The 22,136-nt window shown below is 43.5% G+C and overlaps 1 protein-coding gene across 3 annotated transcripts in view; it reads left to right on the top strand.

The window, feature by feature from the left end:
• The window catches only part of LOC143941206 (GRIP1-associated protein 1-like), a 115,878-nt gene that overhangs the window by 5,349 nt on the left and 88,393 nt on the right, over window positions 1–22,136 (top strand). Inside the window, exons 2-15 of one of the 3 annotated variants that reach the window (XM_077463243.1) lie at window positions 1,450–1,516; window positions 1,654–1,715; window positions 3,123–3,149; window positions 5,475–5,582; window positions 5,661–5,751; window positions 7,625–7,764; window positions 8,997–9,045; window positions 11,325–11,395; window positions 14,469–14,504; window positions 15,796–15,827; window positions 17,949–17,996; window positions 18,080–18,179; window positions 20,490–20,567; window positions 20,727–20,819. In XM_077463243.1, coding sequence (XP_077319369.1) covers window positions 1,450–1,516; window positions 1,654–1,715; window positions 3,123–3,149; window positions 5,475–5,582; window positions 5,661–5,751; window positions 7,625–7,764; window positions 8,997–9,045; window positions 11,325–11,395; window positions 14,469–14,504; window positions 15,796–15,827; window positions 17,949–17,996; window positions 18,080–18,179; window positions 20,490–20,567; window positions 20,727–20,819 — 1,002 coding nt within the window. Of the gene's footprint in view, window positions 1–1,449; window positions 1,517–1,653; window positions 1,716–3,122; window positions 3,150–5,474; window positions 5,583–5,660; window positions 5,806–7,624; window positions 7,765–8,996; window positions 9,046–11,324; window positions 11,396–14,468; window positions 14,505–15,795; window positions 15,828–17,948; window positions 17,997–18,079; window positions 18,180–20,489; window positions 20,568–20,726; window positions 20,820–22,136 lie in introns of all 3 variants that reach the window. The other 2 variants (XM_077463242.1, XM_077463244.1) reach the window with 2 other exon arrangements.

Raw genomic sequence — 22,136 nt, 5'->3', positions numbered from 1 at the left:
TCGCTGTGTGGATGCAGCATAGGGTCAGTCACCCGCCGACTCTAAGAACAAGAACCAAGCAAACATATGACCCCTGATTCCTCAGTCTTCAATGAGCTGTCAGTCACCGGCTCTCTGCTCTACCTCTCCAGAGCTCATTGGAGTGCTGGACACAGGGGGGGAAGGGAGCTGTTGGCTCAGGCTCTCAGCGACGTGTCGAGAGGCTGAGCTTGCTGCTGGTCAGACATCTAGGTGGATCCCAACATTATTGTTGGGATTCAGCCCTTTCTCTACTGAATGTGGGTCACAGGAGTGTAGAACTAAGTGCACTTCTGTGACCCAGAAGATAAATATGGCTGAAAGAGCTGTGGACATACTTCTCCTGCCATACTCCATTCAACACAAAAAAGATGCTTTGGCTTTAGATAAAGTACACTTTTTTTTTAAAAGAACTTGATCTAACAGTCTGTAGTATATGCTGTACAAGGAAATGTGAACACTCACTGTGCAAATGCCGACTTTGCTTGGTGTCAGAGATCAGGCACATCCACCCAAATGCAACATGCCCCTTTTATTCCTGGGATTCTAAGGTGTCTGCATATGTGGTATAATGGAGCTTACCTGAACTCTGAATAGGTGTAGTGTGGACATTTGTGTAATGGATATGGCCCTAGGTGTGTACAAGATGACTTTACAGTAGGTGGGCAGTGCTAGATCCCAGCACCTTGTAACGCCTTTCCTCACACTCATGTCAGTTGTCTATGTGCTTGTGACAGGTTCTCTTTCATTCCTCGTGCAATGGTTTTCACTTTTATTACCCTGAGGTTTTGTATGCTCACATGTTTTGCCTAGTCACATGTTACTGAATGAATGGATGTTCTCAGTCCACTGCAAGAAGACTTTGATATCAGTATTCATATACAAGTCTGTTGGCGAGGCACAGCTCTTTGTCTAGGGTGAATAAAGGGGCAGGAAATAGAAAATACAAAGAAATTAAAATGGAGCTCTGTATACAAAACTTAATTTGTTTGGACAGAGTATGGAAGCGTTAGAACCTCTCTTGGGTTTTCATAGCTCTGTATGTCCCTGCTGAAGAGTTTCCCCTCATTTCCTGCCCTGATGACCCCTGTCAATAGGATAGATGGTGAGGAAGAAAGGAAACAGACATAGCAGTGGTAACACATTTATGAAATAGAGTGGGGATTGTCCATAGACTGGTGGATGGGTGAGTGCGTGAGTCTGCGCCAGAGACAGGGTGAGTAGAGCGGCCAGTGCTGATTGGGCGTCCATACTGTTGGCTTTGCCTAAGCTGGACTTGTGTTTACAAGCTTTACCCTAAGCCTAAGGCCTTCATGGCATCTTCACATGAGTCTGATTGCTTCAGCTTTAGTTGTTGGCTCATTTAGAACTCCTTGCATGTCGGTTCTGCTTTTGACCTTTATGTTGAATTCTCTTTCTCCTTCTCCACAGGCTCAGCTACTGGACCTCAGAAGCCAAAACTATCAGCTGTCGGACAACTTGCGAAAAAACAACCAGGGTGAGCGCAGCTCCTTCCGCAACCCCTCCCAATGTCTTCCTCAGCCTTTGTATTCATTTCTAACTGTACCTCCTCTATGCTAGCATCTGTTCTGGATGTCTTTGTCATTTTACAAATGCCTTTTTTGTAATTCTCAGAGCTTACATCTCTTCGGCAGAAGCAGGCAGCCCTAGAGAGAGATTTCCTGAAAGCTCAAAAGGTAACTTTTTAAAGTTTACGTAAAGCAGACCTTGCATGAAAATACAAGGTCCTGTTATTTCTAGCTCCTCACCACTGATTTAAACAATACCCCTAATTTAAACACCTGTGAGAAGGGAGCAGGGCATGGCTTACACTGGATGTGTGTCTATAGCTTCAAACAGCCCAGATTGAGAGCACGCCCACATGGGTGCCCCCTTAAAAGAGAATTATGGGATGGCTTCAGCACTGATCCTAGTTGTAGCTATCCCCTGACCCCTCTAAGACTGAGAACTGAGCTGGTCGCTTAGCTCTCAGTCCTTAGACTGCAGAAAGCCAGTGATTGTCAGTTGCCGGCTCTCTGTTCTGCCAGTTCTTACTATAGTCGGCTGACAATGGGTTACAGGAATGCAGAAATGATTGCACTCCTGCAATACATTTTAGAAGTATAGCGAAAAAAGCTTTGGCTACACTTCTCCTTTAACAACCGGCTTTCTAAAGGGTCAGTAGTCAGTGAGGGTGCTTTTATTGAACAGCAGATGGTGTTTAGTAAAATTTTGCAATTAGGTTAGGGGAATCCATGCTGTTCTGACTTACAGAGGTATTGGCAGAAAACTTGTTAAGGCTTCATTCACACTTGTGCAACTTGCCATGCAATTTTGGACATCAGAGTTGCATGCCAAGCATTCTCCATATTTTCCAATGTTACCCATTCATATATAACACTTCTCTTCAGAGAAGCCTACCCTACCCACACCTAACAACTGTATTTTCATTTTCTCCATCAGCTCATCCCCCACAGTTATTACCTTTTATTTCAACTTGACCCTCCCTTCTAGATTGTAAGCTCTAACAAGCAGGGCCCTCTAGTCCCTCCTGTATTGATGTGTACTGTAAGTGTACTGTCTGCCATCATGTTGGTGCGCAAACTGTTGGCACTATATAAATCCTGTATAATAATAATATATGCGTGATCTAAAGTTGCAGCAACTTCATAGTAGTTCATACATTACTTTAGTCTGACTTTCATGCAACCTGAGGGCCATAGACTTCAATGTTAACCCTCAGAAGTTGCACGAAAGTCGTACCTAAATGTTATACAATGCAGCTTGTGTGTAACAGTTTTCCATTATCGCTGCTCAAAGCCAAAGTCGTATCCAAGTTGCACCCATCCAAAGTTGCACTCCAAAGTCAGCGCAACATTGGAGTTGTACAAGTGGGAATGGAGCCTTTATGTTCTGTTAGTCAAGGTTTGAAGTGGAGCACAGGATCCCTTTTTAAAGTAAGAAAATGCATGCATAAAAAACATAGACAGAGCCCAGGAATTGCTTTTCAAAGCCTACACACATTTCATGAATGTTACCCTTCCCTTTGTGCAGTCTCTGTTGAGCCTTTTAGTTACTTACAAGTGTTGCTAATTTCTTTACAGGCACTCACCAAGAGCAAGAAAGCCCAGGTAAGATCCTGTGTTCAGTACTTGGAAATTCATCACGCTGAGCCTGTGTACCAGCAGGTATTAAAGAAACCTATTTGCTGTAATATGAGCAGGTATGGAAGGCCTAGCACCCTTTTCATTATGTAGGTTTTAGGGAAGGTTGAAAGAATATGAGCCTTTACATCATAAATTAGGATAATTCTGCCAATGTCCATAGCCTGCAGGAAATTAACTTTTAAAGTATTACTAAACCCTGGAGCCTGCATTCATTATATCTGGTCTCCCACAGTATACAGAATGTGGAAATGCAATTATTTTAGTAAATATAAACTGATAAATACCCGTTTTCATCAGCAGTCTTGTGACTTCCTATCAGTATCCGGCCGAGCACTGGTTAAAGCTTGTAGGAGGAGCTCTTCTGTTCTCTTCTGACTGTCCTATGAGGCTGCATGACCCCTGACCCTCTGTCTGGACAGTGCTGATTGGTCCTGTGCTGATCACATGCAGCCCCTCTCAAAAAAAAAACAAAAAAAAAAACTCTCCTGCAATACACAGCAAACTGAGCATGTGCAGAGTGCCTCCTAGGTCCCTGTTCTATCAGCAGATTGAGTGGGGACAGTAAAAGGAGGAGAGGATCAGAGAAGACAGGATCAAAAAGCCTTTTTACACAATGCAGAGGATTAACCCCTTAGGGCTACAGTGAGTATAACAAGCATGCTTTAGTTTATATACAGACTGATTTTACTGTTGTTGGTTTAGCAACACTTTGCAATTTTAGGTCACAGTAAGAGGTTTTCTTTTATAGATGCCTCCACGGCTTCTAATACCTCTACCGCACGCCCCTAGGTACCCTGTTGCTTTTTGGAGCCCTTGGAAATACCTGGTTTGGTTTGGAAATACCTTGTTTGGGGTAGAATGTGACATTCTCCTTTTCCTCCCACTATACAACTTGCGGTGCCAAACCTGAGTATTGTGACGTGGGGAAGGTCCGTAGTTCTATGTAAGCTCTGATACAGGTCTATATGGAGCATACAGGGTCTTCCACTCTAGCAGGTGGAAGGGGCAATAAGGGAGCTCAGTGGAGGTTGGCTATGAAAATAATTTTTTTTTCTTTTTCAATTTCGGGCAAAATTACTTTAAAACAGATTTTCACCCTGAAAATGAACTTTCCCTCCTCCATAACTTTCCCCTGCTCCACTGTCAGTCTTGCTATGCCTCATGGGACTTGTAGTTCTGCAGCAGCTGGAGGTCTGCTAATTGCATATCCCTGGCCTGCAGTCCCCTAGTGCCTCCGTGGTTAGATGAGCACTACAGTCATTCCATTCATTAAAGTGTAAGTTCAGCTTTACAGAAAATCTGTAAGGTGAACTTACACTGGACCCCCTCCCCATCCCCCTCTTCCCGCTGTACTGTAGTCCAGTGATTTCCCCCACTGTCAGACACCAGGATGCTGCTTTACTAGTCTGGGGATTTGAAATCCCTGCAGCTTAATCTCTTATCCGTACCTCTCTGTGCGTATGGATAGGAGGCATTTTAATTGGTCAGCGCCATCACATGGACGATGCTGACTAATCAGACTCTCTCTACATCATCCTATTAGTGCTGGAGGAGAGGAGAGAAATCCAGGAGGTTTTCAAATTCCTGAACTTGTGAAGTGGCATCCCGATGCCTGACAGCGGGGGATCGTGGCACTCTGGTACAGCAGGATGGGGAGGGGTGTCCAGTGTAAGTTCACCTTACACAATTTCTGTAAAGGTGAACTTACCCTTTAAAGGAGGGAGAGGGGGCAAGCCTAGTGGCACAGCATCAGGGTTCAGTGCCTGAAACCGGAAGAGCTGGCTGCCTCCCGATAATGTGACAGGAGAACATGGCATCAGGGGACCCGAGTGGTGGCTGCAGAGAAGTGGATCTCAGCAGGACAGTGCTGGATACATTGGGTGGGTGAGTATCTTAACTGTGAGTAGCCCGGCATCAGATAAGCAGGGAATAAAAGTAATACAAAAATAGTTAGAGGGTGCAGTTCTGTTTTATAGGTGATGCCTCTTAAATGCACTAAAACCTTCATCACTGGAAGGACCAAGCAGGGTATCTGCATCTTCTTCCCTACTCCTTCACAGCATTAGATTTACTACTGCCACATGTATACAATGTACTTGGAAGTGTTCACCTAGTTTGTATGCTGTTATTGTACAACTTTGGTGCTTTTACTAAATCGTCTCCATCTTCTGTCATATAGGGTAAAGTATTTCACTTATCTGTCTAGTGTCCCCTTGGCTGTGTACTGAGATTTGTGAATCAAGCAGATTGATTGACATATAGGGTGGTCATCTGTTTCTCTCACCACAGGAAGTGGAAGCCTTGCTAGGTGAGAATGAGATGCTGCAGGGAAAGCTGCACAGTCAGGAGGATGACTTCCGGTTACAGAATAGCACGCTAATGCAGGAATTGTCCAAGGTAAGTAGACCTAGACTTTATGTGCTACTTTGTGTGTCTTTTTCTTGCTCTTTACACATTTTCTTTATGGGTTTGCAGCTCTGCTCCCAAATTGAGCAGCTGGAGGCTGAAAATCAGCAGTTGAAAGAGGAAAGTCGCTCTCCAGATGGCATCCCTGGCATTACAGAAGGTGAAATGAGACGACTGCAGGCGGAGAATACAGCACTGCAGAGGACAATTGGATGTATGAAATACAGAGCATAATTCTCTATGAATTTTACTTTTTATTGCATGCAAGTGTTCAGTTCGGATGAGAACTGCGGTTACTTTGCACCTTTTATTCTGACTTTTTAAAGGATGCTAAGTGTAAGGTGGTTCTAAAGTCTATATATATATTTTTTTTTTTTTGCCTTAATACATTCTCTGCATTAAGGTAAAAAAAACTCCACATTTCCTATTTTACCAAACCTTATTCCTAAACACTACTCTAGCTCTGTCTCAGGCTTCAACACCGCTCCCCTCACTTCCTGCTTTCTCTGGAGAAACTGAGGGCAGTGGAGCCATGGGCTTCTGCTGCTGTAAAACCAACTCCTGTGAAGAAGGAGCAGGGGCGTGGTTTATTGTGCTGTGTGAGTCTATGGACACAAACAGCCTGGTTGGGAATCGTACATGCACGATTGCCTCTTTAGGACTAGGCTTGCTAAGGGGGCTCCTGAAGTAGGAAGAAGCTGACAGTACTGGCAGGAGACTCCCCAAAGATGAAGGAAGCTTTGAACCCCCCCCCCCCCCCCCCTCCTTAGACTTAGATCCCCTACCTCTCTGTTGAGCTGCTGGAAGTAAAGAAAATGGATGATACTTCTGGGTATAGAGTAGAATGTTGCACACTCCCCTTCTCTAATGTGACATCTCTGTTGCTTGGTGTTTTTTGACCAGTACTGTCATGCAGGGTGGAGGTAATTCTCAGCTCTGTATGATCTCTGACTAGCCTCTTGTCACCAAATCTCATATCTCCATGTCATTTGAAGTGGTTGTACCGGAGTAATGCTTACAGCTGCAGGCATCATCCTGGTACTGTTTGTTAGAGCCAACGGTTAGTTCTCTTGTAATAATAACCGATGCGGCTTAGCAGTCGCTCAGCTTACAAGTGCAAAGGAGGGATCCCTCCATAAAGAGTACCTGCCGTTTATTCTCTAGGGCCTCAGCCCTAATGTTTTGTGGGTTCAAATAAATTTTCTAGCATAAAAATTTACAAATTTTAACATGTCAATAAAAAGTGCCAGAAAATGCCTAGTCTTCAACTGGCTAGAGTAACATTGAGCTTACACAGGGTTATCCTTTCTCCAATCCTAGCAGCTGAACGGAGCTGTGATGATTTAAACAGTTTAAAAAAAAAAAGGCATGCCGGGAATGCTAACTGCACATTGGTTGTGCTCTCAGCCAAACTATCAAACCATCCAATGGCTGGTGTCATAACGAATCACATGTGCAGCACCATAGCAGTTGAAGATTAAACAGAGGCAAAGATGGCTGAAAACGACAGGGGAGTTTACTTCCACTTTAAAGCAAACTGGTATGTTTGGCATAGGCAAAGCACAGGCTTTCTTTAAATTGAAAGAAACGAACTGACAGCTGTAAATAAAAGTAGGCACATAGAAGTATGTTCTTTTTGAAGTGTTCAGAGGGCATTGAGTTTTTGGGGTGCTGTAATATTTAAATCAGATTTTTGTTCCTGCATACAGGCCTAGGCCTGCCCCACGATAAATGTCACCCGTTTGGTTGATAAGTCCATTTATCAGAGTTTAGGACTAATAGGAAGACATAAGGAAAAGAGTACAACATTAGGAAGTGAAATTTGAATTTGCTTTATGGTGCTCTTAAAGTCATTTCTAGGTGTGCATTTGTTTTATGCCAGTTTCACTGTGTCAGTATGTTTGTCTGATTTTTTTTTTTTGTTTTGCATTTACCCTGAGCCCTTTCTGTCACACTGTCTTATATTTTTTCTTGTTCTTCTGTAGTGAGCATGGGTTACCTTTATACTTTCAATCCCAGTCTCTGTTTTTCAGCACTTCATGAGCGTCATGAAAAAGAGATTGCCTCCCTGAAGGGTCAAGAATCTCAAGCAAATGGACTTCAGTGCACAGACACAGAGACAGGGGATAAAGTGTCAGTCACAGAACTTGATGGACAGGTTTCACAAGATCAGGTAACCTATCATATTCACCCACCAATACTATCACTATACTAATAATAATGGGTTTGTGATACGTCTGTGGGACATCGTCTATCGTTTTACGCGATACAAGTCCATCTCAATCTCAATTGAAACAGAGGGTCAAATGTGATGGGAATAATCTTTAAGGGCCACTCCTGCTTCATTGTTTGAACTTTTTGTAATTGTCAACATTTTATCCCACACAAGGGGGCCTTAAAACATTTCTCAAATACGATTTCCTGGTATGCATATTTTTATTCATAGTGGTTCAGCTTGGACCAATGTAACTATGTCTATACTATACCTAGCCGATGTAGACACCACAACTCTTGTGACCTCTACTGGCTTTGGAGTTCCATGCTGATCTGCTTCTCTGCCGCATTCTGACAACAGGAGGGCAGCCACTCTGTATGGGTGTCATTCAGAGAATGTTTTAATTTTCTGAATTAATACAAAATAATTTTCTGATTGAATGAGTTGGAAAGACGGGGCATTTGTTCAATCAGAGAACCCTATGCGTTCATTCAGAAATTGCAGCGCATTGTTTGAATGGTGCCAGTGTCAAGCAGCCAACCTCATGGTTTCAGAATGTAAAAGTCCAGCCACTCAGCACGGGACCCAGAAGCAAGAGGAGATCACTGGAGTAACCTTGTCTACTTCAGTGATTTTCAGCTTCTGGGTGTATTGGCCAGGTATGTTATACACATAGAAGGAAAAAAAAGGAAATGGCGGCACTTGCCAGCATAAAATAGTAGTTTTATTTCAGATCCATTCAAAACGAGGACACAGCCTGCACACACATCTCCTGTGGCTTAAGCAAACTCATTTCACACACCTGTTCTTTGGCATTGTAATTTCCTTTTTTTTTTCTTCTCGTTGCGGACCAAGGCTGTCACCGAGCAATTTCTACAGCAGGGGAGATCTCATATTTCACCTGGAGCGGTGCAACTTTTGTGTGTATTTTGTATGGTCTACACATAGTTACATTGGTCCAGCTTAGACCAATGTAACTATGTATAAAACAAGCTGCAACCTTATACAGAAAGTACTTATTGGAGAAGAGCTGGAGACTCTTTCAGCCTGCAGCCTTGTTGGGATATGTGGTTTTGCTTCAGATTAAGAGCTCCGGTTGATGAAAGACAGATATTCTGTAAACCTAAATTTTTGTCAGCTATTTCCTGGATCACAGTGGCACAGTTATTTAGTGTCTGCCTGTTTTTCAGGATGGTGAGCCACCAAGGAACTGGCAGCCAAGAGGGGATAATCTTCAAGGTCAGTGCACTTAAATGCAAAACATCCTATAGGTCCTGTGCCTGTGGGCTGCAATAGTTCTAAGAATGTCATCATTTGTCTCTAGTAACTGCTAGCACTTCCTCTATAGATGTATTTCAGGGGTGCCCAACCAGTGGCCCATGGAGCCCTCGGATGTGGTCCGGAACCTGCTGCTCTGGGATGGCGAGTCGGCAAGCCCAGGTCAGGGGTTTACCAACCTGCCGTTGCAGAGCATTAGCATTGTGAATGGAGCCATCAGAGGAAGCAAGTGGCTGCACAGCAGAGCTGCAGAGACCGATGCTTCCTGTATAGCGCTGGCTCCTGTCACAGGTGGAGTGATACCTAATACACGCCGCTTGGGACAGCAACAGCCGCCGATAACTGAATAGAAAACTGTTATTAAAGGTCAGTTTAATGCTATAATCACAGTGTATATAAGGCCATATCTATTCTACAGTTGTTACTGATCTGCAGGTGCAGAGCAGTGCACCTGCAGGTTACCTGCACTGAGCCATAGATTTCTCTTATTACCTGTTGTTGGTTTGGTTCGCTTTCTGAAAGCGCACCAAATCTCCTGAATGCAGGAGTTGAAAGTGCACCACACCTGTAGGATATAATAGAAGTCTATGGCAAAAGAAAAGATTAGCGCTAGTTAGAAATGGAGCTGCTAACAATTGAGGAAAGCACACCACCCTCTAGTGAAATAAAAAACTAAAATTGCATCGCTAGTGAATAACACACAAAACAACTAATGATCAACAATGTTGGCGCAAAATGAATCCCTTTATAGTGATGATAAATCAATCATAAGCTTGTCTAATCATATGATAGGCCATATATTAACCACTTCAGGAAGGATTTGCTCCTTTAATGACCAGGCCATTTTTTGTGATAGAGCATTGTGTCGCTATAACTGACATTCTCACAACATTGTACCTAAACAAAATTGATGTCTCTTTGTTTCCCCCATAAATAGAGCTTTCTTTTGGTGGTATTTGATCACCTCCTGCAGTTTTTATTTTTTGCGCTCTAAATAAAAAGACCCCCAATTTTGAAAAAAAACAACAATATTTTTTCTTTTCCGCTATAATGCACATCCAAAAAAAAAAAAATATACGTTTAGGCCAATATGTATATTATTTAGTTTACACAAAAGTTATAGTGTCTACAAAATAGGGGAAAGATTTCAAGACTTTTTTATTTTATTGTTTTTACTAGTAATGGAGGTAATCTGCGATTTTTAGTGGGACTGCAACATTGCGGTGGACAAATCTGACCTTAAAGCGGGAGTCCACCGGGACTCCGCGTTTTTTTTTTTTTTTTTAAAAGCCAGCAGCTACAAATACTGCAGCTGCTGACTTTTAAATAGTGACACTTACCTGTCCAGCGCGCCCGCGATGTCGGCACCCGAAGCCGATCGCTCGCTCGGCTGCCGGGTCCCGCCGCCATCTTGGGTATGGGAATCAGGAAATGGAGCCTTTCGGCTTCATTTCCCGGTTCCCTACTGCGCATGCGCGAGCCGCGCGGCGCAATCCGGACGGTCCCCGCTGCCTCTGGGAGCTGTGTGTTTCCCAGCAGGCAGCGGGGCACTTGCTGAAGGGGGCGGGCGCTTGCGGAACGGGGCATAACGTACGCCCCATTCCGCAGAGAGCTAGCCCGGAAGTGGGTGCAGTTACCTGGATTATCCAGGTAACTGCACCCCCCTCCCCCCTGAAAGGTGCCGATTGTGGCGCCGGAGGGGGGGGGGGATTCCGATGAGCGGAGGTCCATTTTAGGGTGGACCTCCGCTTTAAGTGACACTTTTTGGTAAAAAAATGTGACCTGATACAGTGATCAGTGCTATAAAAAAGCACTGATCACTGTCTAAATGACACTGACAGGGAAGGGGTTAACACTAGGGGTGATCAAAGGGTTAATTGTTCCCTAAGGAAGTGTTTTCTAACTGTCAGACGGACAGAGAGATCGCTGGTCCTGATGACTAGGAACAGCTGAACTCTCTCTCCTTCTCTGTGAGAACGGGGATCCGTCTTGTTTACCTAGGCAGATCCTCAGTTTGCCTCTTTACCGCGATCGTGGGTGACATTGAGTCCAGGTACCTCAGTTTGCACAGCCGGGCCGCCCTGCTGCAGTATATGTGCGGTGGACGGTCAGGAAGTGCTAACGTCCTCCTTAAATGGAAATATGATAAAAATGGCCACTCGCTAGACACAAGAAAACTCACATATAAATCAAACTGGAGATGCTTAAAGTGGAGTTCTGTCATTTCTGTTTCCTTTCAGGCATAACACTTGAACTAGCAACGCAGACGGAGGAGAATAAGTTGTTAAAGGAAAAGATACTCACATTACAGGTCTGTGATATTCCAATGCAAAAGATTAAACCATATTTTGGGATGGCTGTAGCTGAAGGAGTAGTTGCTGGTTGCAGGGCTGTCCCTCTGAGTAAGAAGGTGATTTGCCTCTGGGGTTTCCCGATAGATGTTATTGCATTGGCTTACCGTTAACGTCTGTGATAATCCCAATAGAAAAATAGGCCAAGGATTTTATATTCAAGGCATGGTGTTGTCTGCTTCATATACATACAGTGGGGAAAATAATTATTTGATCCCCCCCCCCCCCAAAATGATAGATAAATGATGATAAATGATAGAGACAGAATATCAACCAAAAAAACGGATACAAATGTTATAAATTGAGTTGCAGTTCAGTGAGTATAAAAAAAACCTTTTTGATCCCCTACCAACCAACAATAATTCTGGCTACAGTAGGTGCTCATGTGGTACACAGATTAGTCCTGTCAATTTAAGAAGGTGCTCCTAACTACAACTCGTTATGTATATAAAAGACACCTGTCCACAGATCTTTTCATCCATTCAGGCCTCACCATCATAGGCAAGACCAAAGAGCTTATGAAACTGGATACAGGTAGCGCCAACCCTACATATACAGTATCTTTTCATGTGACAACACTGAAGAAATGACACTTGTCTACAATGTAAAGTAGTGAGTGTACAGCTTGTATAACAGTGTAAATTTCCCGTCCCCTCAAAATAACTCAACACACAGCCATTAATGTCTAAACCGCTGGCAACAAAAGTCAGTACACCCCTAAGGGAAAATCTCCAGATTGGGCCCAATTAGCCATTTTCCCTCCCTGGTGTCATGTGACTCGTTAGTGTTACAAGGTCTCAGGTGTGAATGGGGAGCAGGTGTGTTAAATTTGGTGTTATCGCTCTCACTCTCTCATACTGGTCACTGGAAGTTCAACATGGCACCTCATGGCAAAGAAATTTGAGGATCTGAAAAAAAGAGTTATTGCTCTACATGAATATGGCCTAGGCCAGTGATGGCGAACCTCGGCACCCCAGATGTTTTGGAACTACATTTCCCATGATGCTCATGCACTCTGCGGTGTAGTTGAGCATCATTTAGTGATACTAAATTGGTATCACCTAAAAACAATATATATATCTATATCCCTTCAGGGATACTAATATTGTGATCAACATAGAGATGGAAGGAATATGTGTGTGTGTGTGTAAAATATATATAAAATGTAGCACTAACCCCCGAAGGAGTTGCTGGTTTGATTGGGCTTACAGTTACCTTCTTCTCCTCGATTTACGTCTAGGGGTTTCCCGCGGTAGATGGCCCAGTAACTTTAGAGACTGACGACAGATCCGCATAAAGGGATTTTTATTTTCAAAAAAGTATTTAACGTACAGCCTCTTAAAATAGGATCCGAGGGTTAGGAGGAAAGTTCAGGTGCTCTTAGTGTCAAAGTCAATAATGAAGAACTCTCTTACTTTGACTAAATCCAGAGAATAGCCATTCACAGCTGGATGGTCACTAAAGTTGGATAGTCCCTCTCTCACAAGACCTAGCAGCCCACAAGGTGCTTAAATCAGGAACAAATCTCTGCCACAGACGTTGTTGTAGAACACATAGGAAACTAGGATTTGTAGAACACTTGTGTAATACCTGGATCTTTCAGCCGGTTTGGCGATACCCACGAGATTGGATTCACTTAGGTCCCTCAGCCTCACCAGGCTCTTGCTAAGAAGCCAACCCGTACGTGGCTTTCTTCTGAAGAGTCCTCCCCTGGATAGCTACGAAGTTCCTGGGCCTCTCCACAACCGGAGAAGGCACTGGACCACCTTGGAATCCTTCCTTTAGTTTCCTTGCCTCGGGCTAGCCAGCCCCGAAACATAGTTGGGTGGATCCGCACCCTAGGGCCATAGCCTTCCTGGGGGCTGGTCAGGAGGACCAGGACCATGGAGTCAGAACATACTTTCTGGACCAGAACCCCGAACCATGTGACATCCGCATCTTAACTACCCTCTCCCAGAAAGCACAGCAAGAGTGACACTCCCACTGGGCGGGCTCTGAGAGAAAGTAACCTTAAAGCACCCAACCAACCTTCTAGCAGGCATGTGGTTCCATGCCTGCTAGAAGAGACAGTGCCCCCAGTGGCCAGGCTGAACACCCTATAGTCCAGTCAGACTATATATATATATAATCATATAGATATAACATCTCAGTGTACATGAGCATTTTTACCAAAAAGGAGATGCATGGGGTCTACCTACCACAGTGACACGGGCAGTGACGCACCACTCTTAAAAAGCTGTGGAGTGAGAAATCATTGTTGAGTCTCCTGGATGACATTGAGTCCAGGAGAAAAATCCATTGGGCCTCTTATATAGTGCAGTCATATACAAACTCATATTGCCTGATTGGAGGGAAGATGAAGATAAAATATTGTTGCAAAAAGAGGCACAATGGATTATTCTCCTGGATTCAATGTAACTCAAGGGATTCAAGAAGGATTTCTCACTCCACAGCTTTTTATGAGTGGAGTGTCGCCGCCCATGCCACTGTGGTAGGTAGACCCTATGTATGTCCTTTTTGTTAAAAATGCTCATGTACTCGGAGATATCTAGATATAATCAATAATATTATCAATGCTAGATCTGTCATCCTTTAATGACGTACAAGTAAAATGAAGGATGTACATCTAATATAAAACATCAAAGGCCGAACTTGCAGCAAAAGCCGCCGATCCCAAACTGGGACACGGTGGTGTAGCGCCAGAATGTAAAGTTGCTCCCTATGTGTTTCCTGCGCATGCACGTCATCAGGCACTTTTTGTTTTGAAGTATTGTAGCTGCACTTTTTGTTGTTGCGTTGTATATTACTATATGCCACATTTTTTACTTTGTGTGTTTCTTTCACAAAAAGTTCTATAAAAATAATCTTTTAAAAAAAAAATCTAAAAAAACTGAGACAGCAGACTTTAGAAATGTAATATTTGTGTCATTCTCAAAACTTTTGGCCATGACTGTAGTATGGTGTACCTTCGTAATTTCCTTGTGCCTGTTGACTTTCCTTGTATGTTTCACAGTATATTTGTTTCTTACACAGGGTGATCGCTCGCGGCTACAAGAGGAGAATGCAAAGGTAACAGAAATCGACAAACTTTTAAAACAAACATCTGCTTTGCCAATGCAAGATGGCTCTTCAGGTTCTTTTTATTGATTTTTGCCCAAAAAATTTTTTTTTGCCTTTTGCACCCCTGCCACTCTTCTCATTTGCCATGAGTGAGAACATTAGACCCTGGGTAAGCTTCCAAGTAGCTCTAGTCTGAGCTTACACAGGGCTGAGATCTTTCTCCCTGCCCTATGCATAATGATGGCAGAACCACTGAACACCAGTGCTGTCGTGTGTGGGAGAACCTCTATACCCACAAGCACTCTGCATTTTCTTTGCTAAGCATCTGTGGATAGGAAAGGTGGGGTTGTATTGCTGGAATTTGGGGTTATTAAAGTGAAGTTCTTTCTTTATCTGCATGGGTGGGAAAGACACAGCTTTGTGTTACAAACAAATCTTTTACCCCTCCGCCTACTAAATGCCTAAGTACTGGGGGCAAAGCACCCCCCTCTATTCTCCAGTGATTTCACACCATAGATTCCAATTGTCTTATGGAAGATAATACTTACATCTTACGACAAACTCCAAAAGGCAAACCAAGGTATGGGCCAATTGGTTTGAGTTCAAAGCCTCTGCTCAATGTTTGGAGATTATTTCTAATACTGATATCTTGGAACAACCTCTAGACACCATCTTGCTAACCTAGTCTGTATTAATTGACCATTTGGCATCCCCTCTCTTCCCTTCCCCCTGCTTCTTCCTTGCTCTCTTCTTTTTCTCTCTCCCTTTCCCACCTATTCTATTTCTTCTTTTCTTTGGGTATGTATCCATGGCACATCCATTACGTCATCTGGTACTAGCATGTGTTCATGTCCTTCCCAAAATTAGACTCTTATGTCATTGAGGAAACTGGACTTTATTAGACCAACATTGTTATATCTTATTTGTAGTTTAGACTGCTTTCTTGATCTGTTTTTTTTTTTTCTTTATTTCATTTTGCACGATGCCTTGTCTTATGTATGTTTTTTGTTTTATTTTTTATTTTTATTCTTTTTATTAAGTTTTACAACACTTGAAGCAGCGCTAGGACAAAAAAAAAACACTTCTAAGACCACACAGGGCCCAAAAACAATATACAGCAGTGTACACCTAACTAACATAGTCCAGCTGACTCTAAAGTCTTATGTATATTTAAAAAAAATTATTAAAATAAAAACTTAGTAAACAAAAAACAAATCTCAGTGTTTTTTTTTTTTTACCCTTTTTATCTGTATCCTTTCTGTCAGATGTAATAGTTTTAATTTTCTTGTTCTTCTAATAGGTATCAGAGAAACTGAAGAAGAAACATGACAGGTGAGTCAGCAATGAATTCGGGAGCAGGTCACATCTCAGGGGCTATATAGTGTTTCGATTTGGTACAGTAAACATATGTATCCCCAATGCATATTATTTTTATTATGCACTCTCCAAATTCAAAGCCATCACTGATTTAATTATCTTTTATGCACAAAAACCTGCACTGACAAAAATATGAATGCTGCCATTGCTGATCCGTCTTTCCAAAAATGCTAGTTGCCTGCTTGTCACACTGATCCTTTGGCTTTAACATTGCCCAGGTCCCTGAACTTGGAACATGCATGTTTATTTTCAGATGGAAGTTGCCAGCCTCTATATATATTTTTCTTAGTGCAAGCTTCCTTTACAAAGCCCTCAGAGCAACTCCTATAAGGAGGATACCCTTAAAGCAGGGGCTGGCTACTCATCGACCGCAGACAGGTGATGGGTAGATCACAAACACATCCTAGTGTTGCCGACCTGGGCAGGTGCACGCTCACCCAATTCTGGGTTGCAGAGGCAGCCCCCGCCCCTTGTATACATGGAGCAGAGAAAGCCTCTGGAATAGCTTGGGCGGGTTCAGGCTCTTCTCCGAACATTCCCCAGTTCTTCCTCTTCCACAATCCCCACAGCCCTCCTCTCCGATCCCAGGGGCTTGTGGGTTATACCAGGTAAGAAGGTGAAAAGGAGAGAATTGCCAGTAGGGCTTAGTGCCAGGACATGTATGTGTGCCAGTGCACCTTGCCTACGCCACTCTGCATTAAAAAACAACTGTGCCCTCATGATGCCCCAGACAATTTCCTCTTGACACCACAGCCCTCCTGATGCCCCAACACCATGCCCTCCTGACACCACAGTTCTGATGCCCCAGCACCATGAACTCCTGAAATCCCAGCCCTCCTGATCCCCAGTACTCCTAATCTCCCAGTACCATACTCTCTTGAACCCCCTGCACTGTTGCCCTCCTGACCTCAGCTGCACCATAATATTCTGTTCCCCCAGTACCATGCCCCCTAAACCCCTATACTGTGCCCTCCTGGCTCCAGCTCTATATACTATTGACCTCTGTACATTGCTGTACATCCTACTGACCTCTGCCCTACGTCCTACTGACCCTCTGTACGCTGCCCTGCATCGTACTGACCCTCTGTACGCTGCCCTGCATCGTACTGACCCTCTGTACGCTGCCCTGCATCGTACTGACCCTCTGTACGTTGCCCTGCATCGTACTGACCCTCTGTACGCTGCCCTGCATCGTACTGACCCTCTGTACGCTGCCCTGCATCGTACTGACCCTCTGTACGCTGCCCTGCATCGTACTGACCCTCTGTACGCTGCCCTGCATCGTACTGACCCTCTGTACGCTGCCCTGCATCGTACTGACCCTCTGTACGCTGCCCTGCATCGTACTGACCCTCTGTACGCTGCCCTGCATCGTACTGACCCTCTGTACGCTGCCCTGCATCGTACTGACCCTCTGTACGCTGCCCTGCATCGTACTGACCCTCTGTACGCTGCCCTGCATCGTACTGACCCTCTGTACGCTGCCCTGCATCGTACTGACCCTCTGTACGCTGCCCTGCATCGTACTGACCCTCTGTACGCTGCCCTGCATCGTACTGACCCTCTGTACGCTGCCCTGCATCGCACTACTGAGCCCTGTACACTGGCCTACATACTACTTGCACTGGCCAGAAATCAGAGCAGATAACAAGTACTGAAACTAGTGAAGAAAATCAGCCTGCAGTACCAGATGTTCTGCTTTCATGATGAACTCTGTCATCAGGCTTGTGGGGTGAAAAATTACTCCCCAGACATGAAAACAACGTGAATGAAAGTGAATGCAGCGTTTCTCACATAAACTAACTTTTAAGGTAGGCTAAGGTTATATTTTTACAGCAACCTTTGTTTTAGTAGATTTTTCTAGGTTTTCTTCATGCCGGCTTTACTTTTTTTATTGGGGGCTTGCTAGGTAATTTCTTAAAAAAAAAAAAAAAAAAGGGGGGGTGCTTCACCCCGGTGATCCTTGACTTGATCTCTTCAATGTTGTCCAGGTAGATTGCCATCTCTTAAAATGCAAAAGATCTCCACTCACAGCAGGTCCTTTTTAATTTTGTTATGTACCTCTTTCTCTTACAGCTACCTGCGGCTGCAGACTGACAAGGAGGCTCTGTACAATGACAGCAGGTGAGTAGTGATTTACTTGTATCCGTGGATCAGAGGACTTCCCGCTATGCTTGCTTGCTGACATTATCCTGCTTCCAAACAAGGACAAAAATTGAGGAGATTCAGCAGAGGAAAGAGGAAGAGCTGAAAGCCTTGACGTTAAAAAACCAGAAGCTTCAGCAGGATCTGCAAGGTGCTCAGCAGGTACGTGTCAGCAACAATGCCTTGCATTAAGGTTTTGTAGTATTTATTTTTTATGCATTCATCCTGAAAATTAGTTGGCAGGCAGCTCAATTACATCAGTATCTCTTTTGCTTTCAATTTGACAGTTTATCATCAGTAGTATTGCATGGGTCGCAATTTTATCCTTCAAGCACCAGCAGAATTTCTATATATTTTTTTTCCTTTCTTTTTTTTTTTTCATGGGTTTAAAAAGGATTGTTTAATGGGACAGAGTGGATATTACACAAGGCTATAGACAGTAATACCACACTGGACCATTTTAATGGGGCTTCCCAAGTTCCTGGCCCCTTAGTTACTTCTCTCACCCAGCTTATACTGCACCTAATAATGGTCTCTGTGAACAGTGATGACCAGTGGGCTATACTGCAGTTCTAAATCCCAGACAAAACTTACTTTGTTTTCTTACTGGGGAGTTTTCTCTCCCTTCCTGTAAGGGCAAGAATTTAAGGAGAACACAAAAATAAAGAGTAAGGAAGTATTATAATTTCTATCTGTGCCTTTGTGTCCTGGTAAAATCCTTCTCTGCTTTTTTTGGGGTGTTACTGGGATAGGAAGTAAAAGAAAAGTCTCCTCAATATGGTTACAAATCACAAAAAAAACTGGCAGAAAATGTAACCTATCTACACCCTGTCCAAAGAGGGGGACATAAAGTTGCTGCCTTTGCATCTTAAGCCAGCCATAGATGGAACGAACCTCAACCGGTTCAGCAGGGACCGGTCTACATTTGATCCATCTATGGGCAGGCTGATTGTACCCAAGTTGATTCATCAGTCGAATTGTGTGCATGTCGGCTATTTAGCATGCCAGCAGCTATAACCGCTAGCAGCAATCGCCGTGTCCTCCCTGAAGGCACAGCTTCCCTTGCCTCCCCACTGGGAGAACACAATAGCTCTGCAGTACTGTGTTGATATGGGAATCGAGTGATTTTCTTTCCCAAATACTGTGGTTGTGGGAAAGAAAATCGCACCATCTATGGCCTGCTTTGGAAATGCAACAGAGTTATCATAATGTTGCAAATTGTGTAATAAATGTGTCAAATTGCTTTGCGGTGGTTTTGTTGCATTATGTGGCATATTTGCCACATATTTTTCTGCCTTTTTTTTTTTTTTAAGACATTTTCAGAGGTACATGTTTAAAAAATTGTTCACGCCACTTTTAAATTTTGCAACAGGTTGGTGTGTTAATTCTACCACAATCTAACTCATTATGTATGAGATAAATGTTGTACAAATGCAGCAGACATTCAGGAAGTGGGGAAGCCCTGGCATACGTTCTACTGATAAAGGTAGAACATAAACTGCTGTTTTGGAAATGTTCTTACTTCTGTAATGTAAAAACTCTCCACAAGCTGACTGAGGTGACACTTTGTAGTTAAATATCCCACGTGTTCTCTGTTATCAGTCTGCAATGTGAACCGACTGTGTTACTACTAGGGATAGACTGATATTGTTTTTTCAGGAGTGATACCAATTATCGGCCACCTTACAGGCTAATGGGCGATAACAGGTGCCCATATTCTGTACATTTTAAAGTTTTGAAAGATCACAATTTCTACACAAATATGGTATAAACGGAACATGTTTATTAAAATTTTAAACATTAAAAGTAAACCACTGGGAAAAATAAATTGCTTTAAATATAACTTATGCACATATGCCGCTTGTCACCATCACCTGTCACCTGCCACCCAGATGCAGCTTGTTACTACTTACACCACTTCTGACAGGCTCTCCCCAGCGGCTTCCGAGCGGGTAAACTTCCACATGCGGGCGGGTGGTGAGAGATGACATAACAATCTCTCTGCTCGCCCGTGGCTGTAGCTCTGTAAAGAGCAGCCTTCACTGCCCTGCTGTAGGGGTGGAACAGCATTGATGCAAGGCGGGCAGCACGAGATGATGTCATCTCTCTGCTGCCTGCCGCACCACTGACAGAGCAGCCTTCTCAGCCCAGCTGCAGAGGTGGAGCAAATTGGAGGAGACTGCAGAGAACGCCGTGCAGGGGGGAGTCTGACTAATATCGATAAGTTTCTCACCGATAGCGATTATTTACAACATTTTGAGTATTGGCCCCAATAATCGGCCGCTCTGATCGGTCGAGCCTTAGTTACTACATCAGACTCAACTTGTTTATCTTTCTTCCATTCTGCAGATACCAGAATAAAAGCAAGTATATGGTAGGGTGCAGACAGTTTTTCTTTTATGCTGGTGAGCAATCAAGGCTTTGCAATTCTTTTTCCATATTTGATCTTTATTATATATTCTGTATTGGCAGAGTTGTGCTGAGCTAAAAGAACAGATCCAGAGCCTGAACCAAGACCATGATCGGGCCCTGCACGGTCTTCAGGAACAAGTATGTCGTCATATTCTGGTTAAAGTCGCTGCAGTTTTTATTGTCTTCTTGTTTTGCTTTTGTTACTAAACTCTGTGCTCTCTTTGGCTTCTCTCTTCCTACTATGTGACCTGTAAATATCCCTGCTTCTCTGTGCGCCTGCCGCCCAATCGCATGTAGGTAGCTTGGCAGAGCGCGGAGAGCCAGGAGCAGGTGGACAACATTCTGTCCGAGAACGATGCCCTCCGTACCAACCTAGCAGCCTTGGAACAGGTACATTGCCATCCATTAACCATGCCAATCACTGGTTTTGCCCTTACACCCCTCAGATGTGTGCAAAATCACATACACATCTCTGTTCTGATCCCGTATTCACCTCTCTTGCTGGTTACTAATAATTTTCCAATACTCACCAATATTGCTTCATATAATGCCTGCTTTATTAGGGTTACTAAGGTAAGTAAAAGTATACAAACGTGTAAATCCAGTTTTGATCTGCTATTCATCCATCAGGCTTATTGTGGTAATACAATTTCTTTTGGGTACAGTTTTAGACAACTTAAAGAAGAACTCTCAATTAGAAGAACCTGTGAGGTCTGAAATATGGGAACTGTCATTGCTGACTTGTTTTGAAGGTCTGGCCCGTCATCTTCATCCTTCATTGTTTAGTGAGTCATGAACCTGGAGCAAGCCAGCAAAGGCATCTTTCATATTTCTATCCTTACAGATTTTCTTTATACACTACATATATCTAGAAATATCATGACACCCTACTATTTTTAGAAAATCAATCATTTATATACACCGATCAGTCATAACATCATGATGATCCATCATAACCTGTTGAAGCATGGACTCCACTCTGAATGTTTGCTGTGGTATCTGGTTTCAAACAATCGGTAACAGATTTCTTAAGTCCTGTAAGTTGTGAGGTAGGGGAATTAGGAGGCCAAGTCAACACCTTCAAACTCGTTTTCCTTTAACCATTCTTAAATTCACCAGACCACATTATTCCTTTGCGTCTTGGTCCAGTTCTGATGCTCCCTTGCCCAGTGTAGCCACTTTTAGCTGTGGACACAGGTCAGCATTGGCACCTGGACCAGTCTGGGGCTACGCAGTTCCATATGTAACACACTACGATGCAATGAGTCGGAACCAGCATTAACTATTTTTTTTAGCAATTTGAGCTCCAGTAGCTCTTCTGTTGATCGGACTACATGGTCCAGTAGTGGCTTTCCACATGCATCAATTAGCCATGGCTGCCCATGACTCTATCGCCAGTTCACTGGTTTTCCTTCCTAGGATCACTTTTGATAGGTCATAACAACTGCAGTAAAACATCCGGGAGCATTTCACAAGAGTTGCAGTTTTGGAGATGTTCTGACGCAGTCATCTAACCATTACAATTTTTCCCTTGTGAAAGTCACTTTGATCCTCACATGTGCTATCAACTTCACTTTCTGCCTAATATACCCCACCCACTTTCAGATAACTTTGTAACAAGATAATCATTGTTATTCACTTTACCTGTCAGTGTCTAACTGCTTTTTACAGATGCAAAATTGTGAATTATAACGCCTTGTTGAATCC

This window comes from Lithobates pipiens, unplaced genomic scaffold (assembly GCF_037356315.1).
Source record: "Lithobates pipiens isolate NorthernLeopardFrog02 unplaced genomic scaffold, aLitPip1_a1.2 Scaffold_3, whole genome shotgun sequence".
Lineage (NCBI taxonomy): Eukaryota > Metazoa > Chordata > Amphibia > Anura > Ranidae > Lithobates > Lithobates pipiens.
Note: the sequence above shows the minus strand (reverse complement) of the source record. Positions and strands in the feature narration are given on the sequence as shown.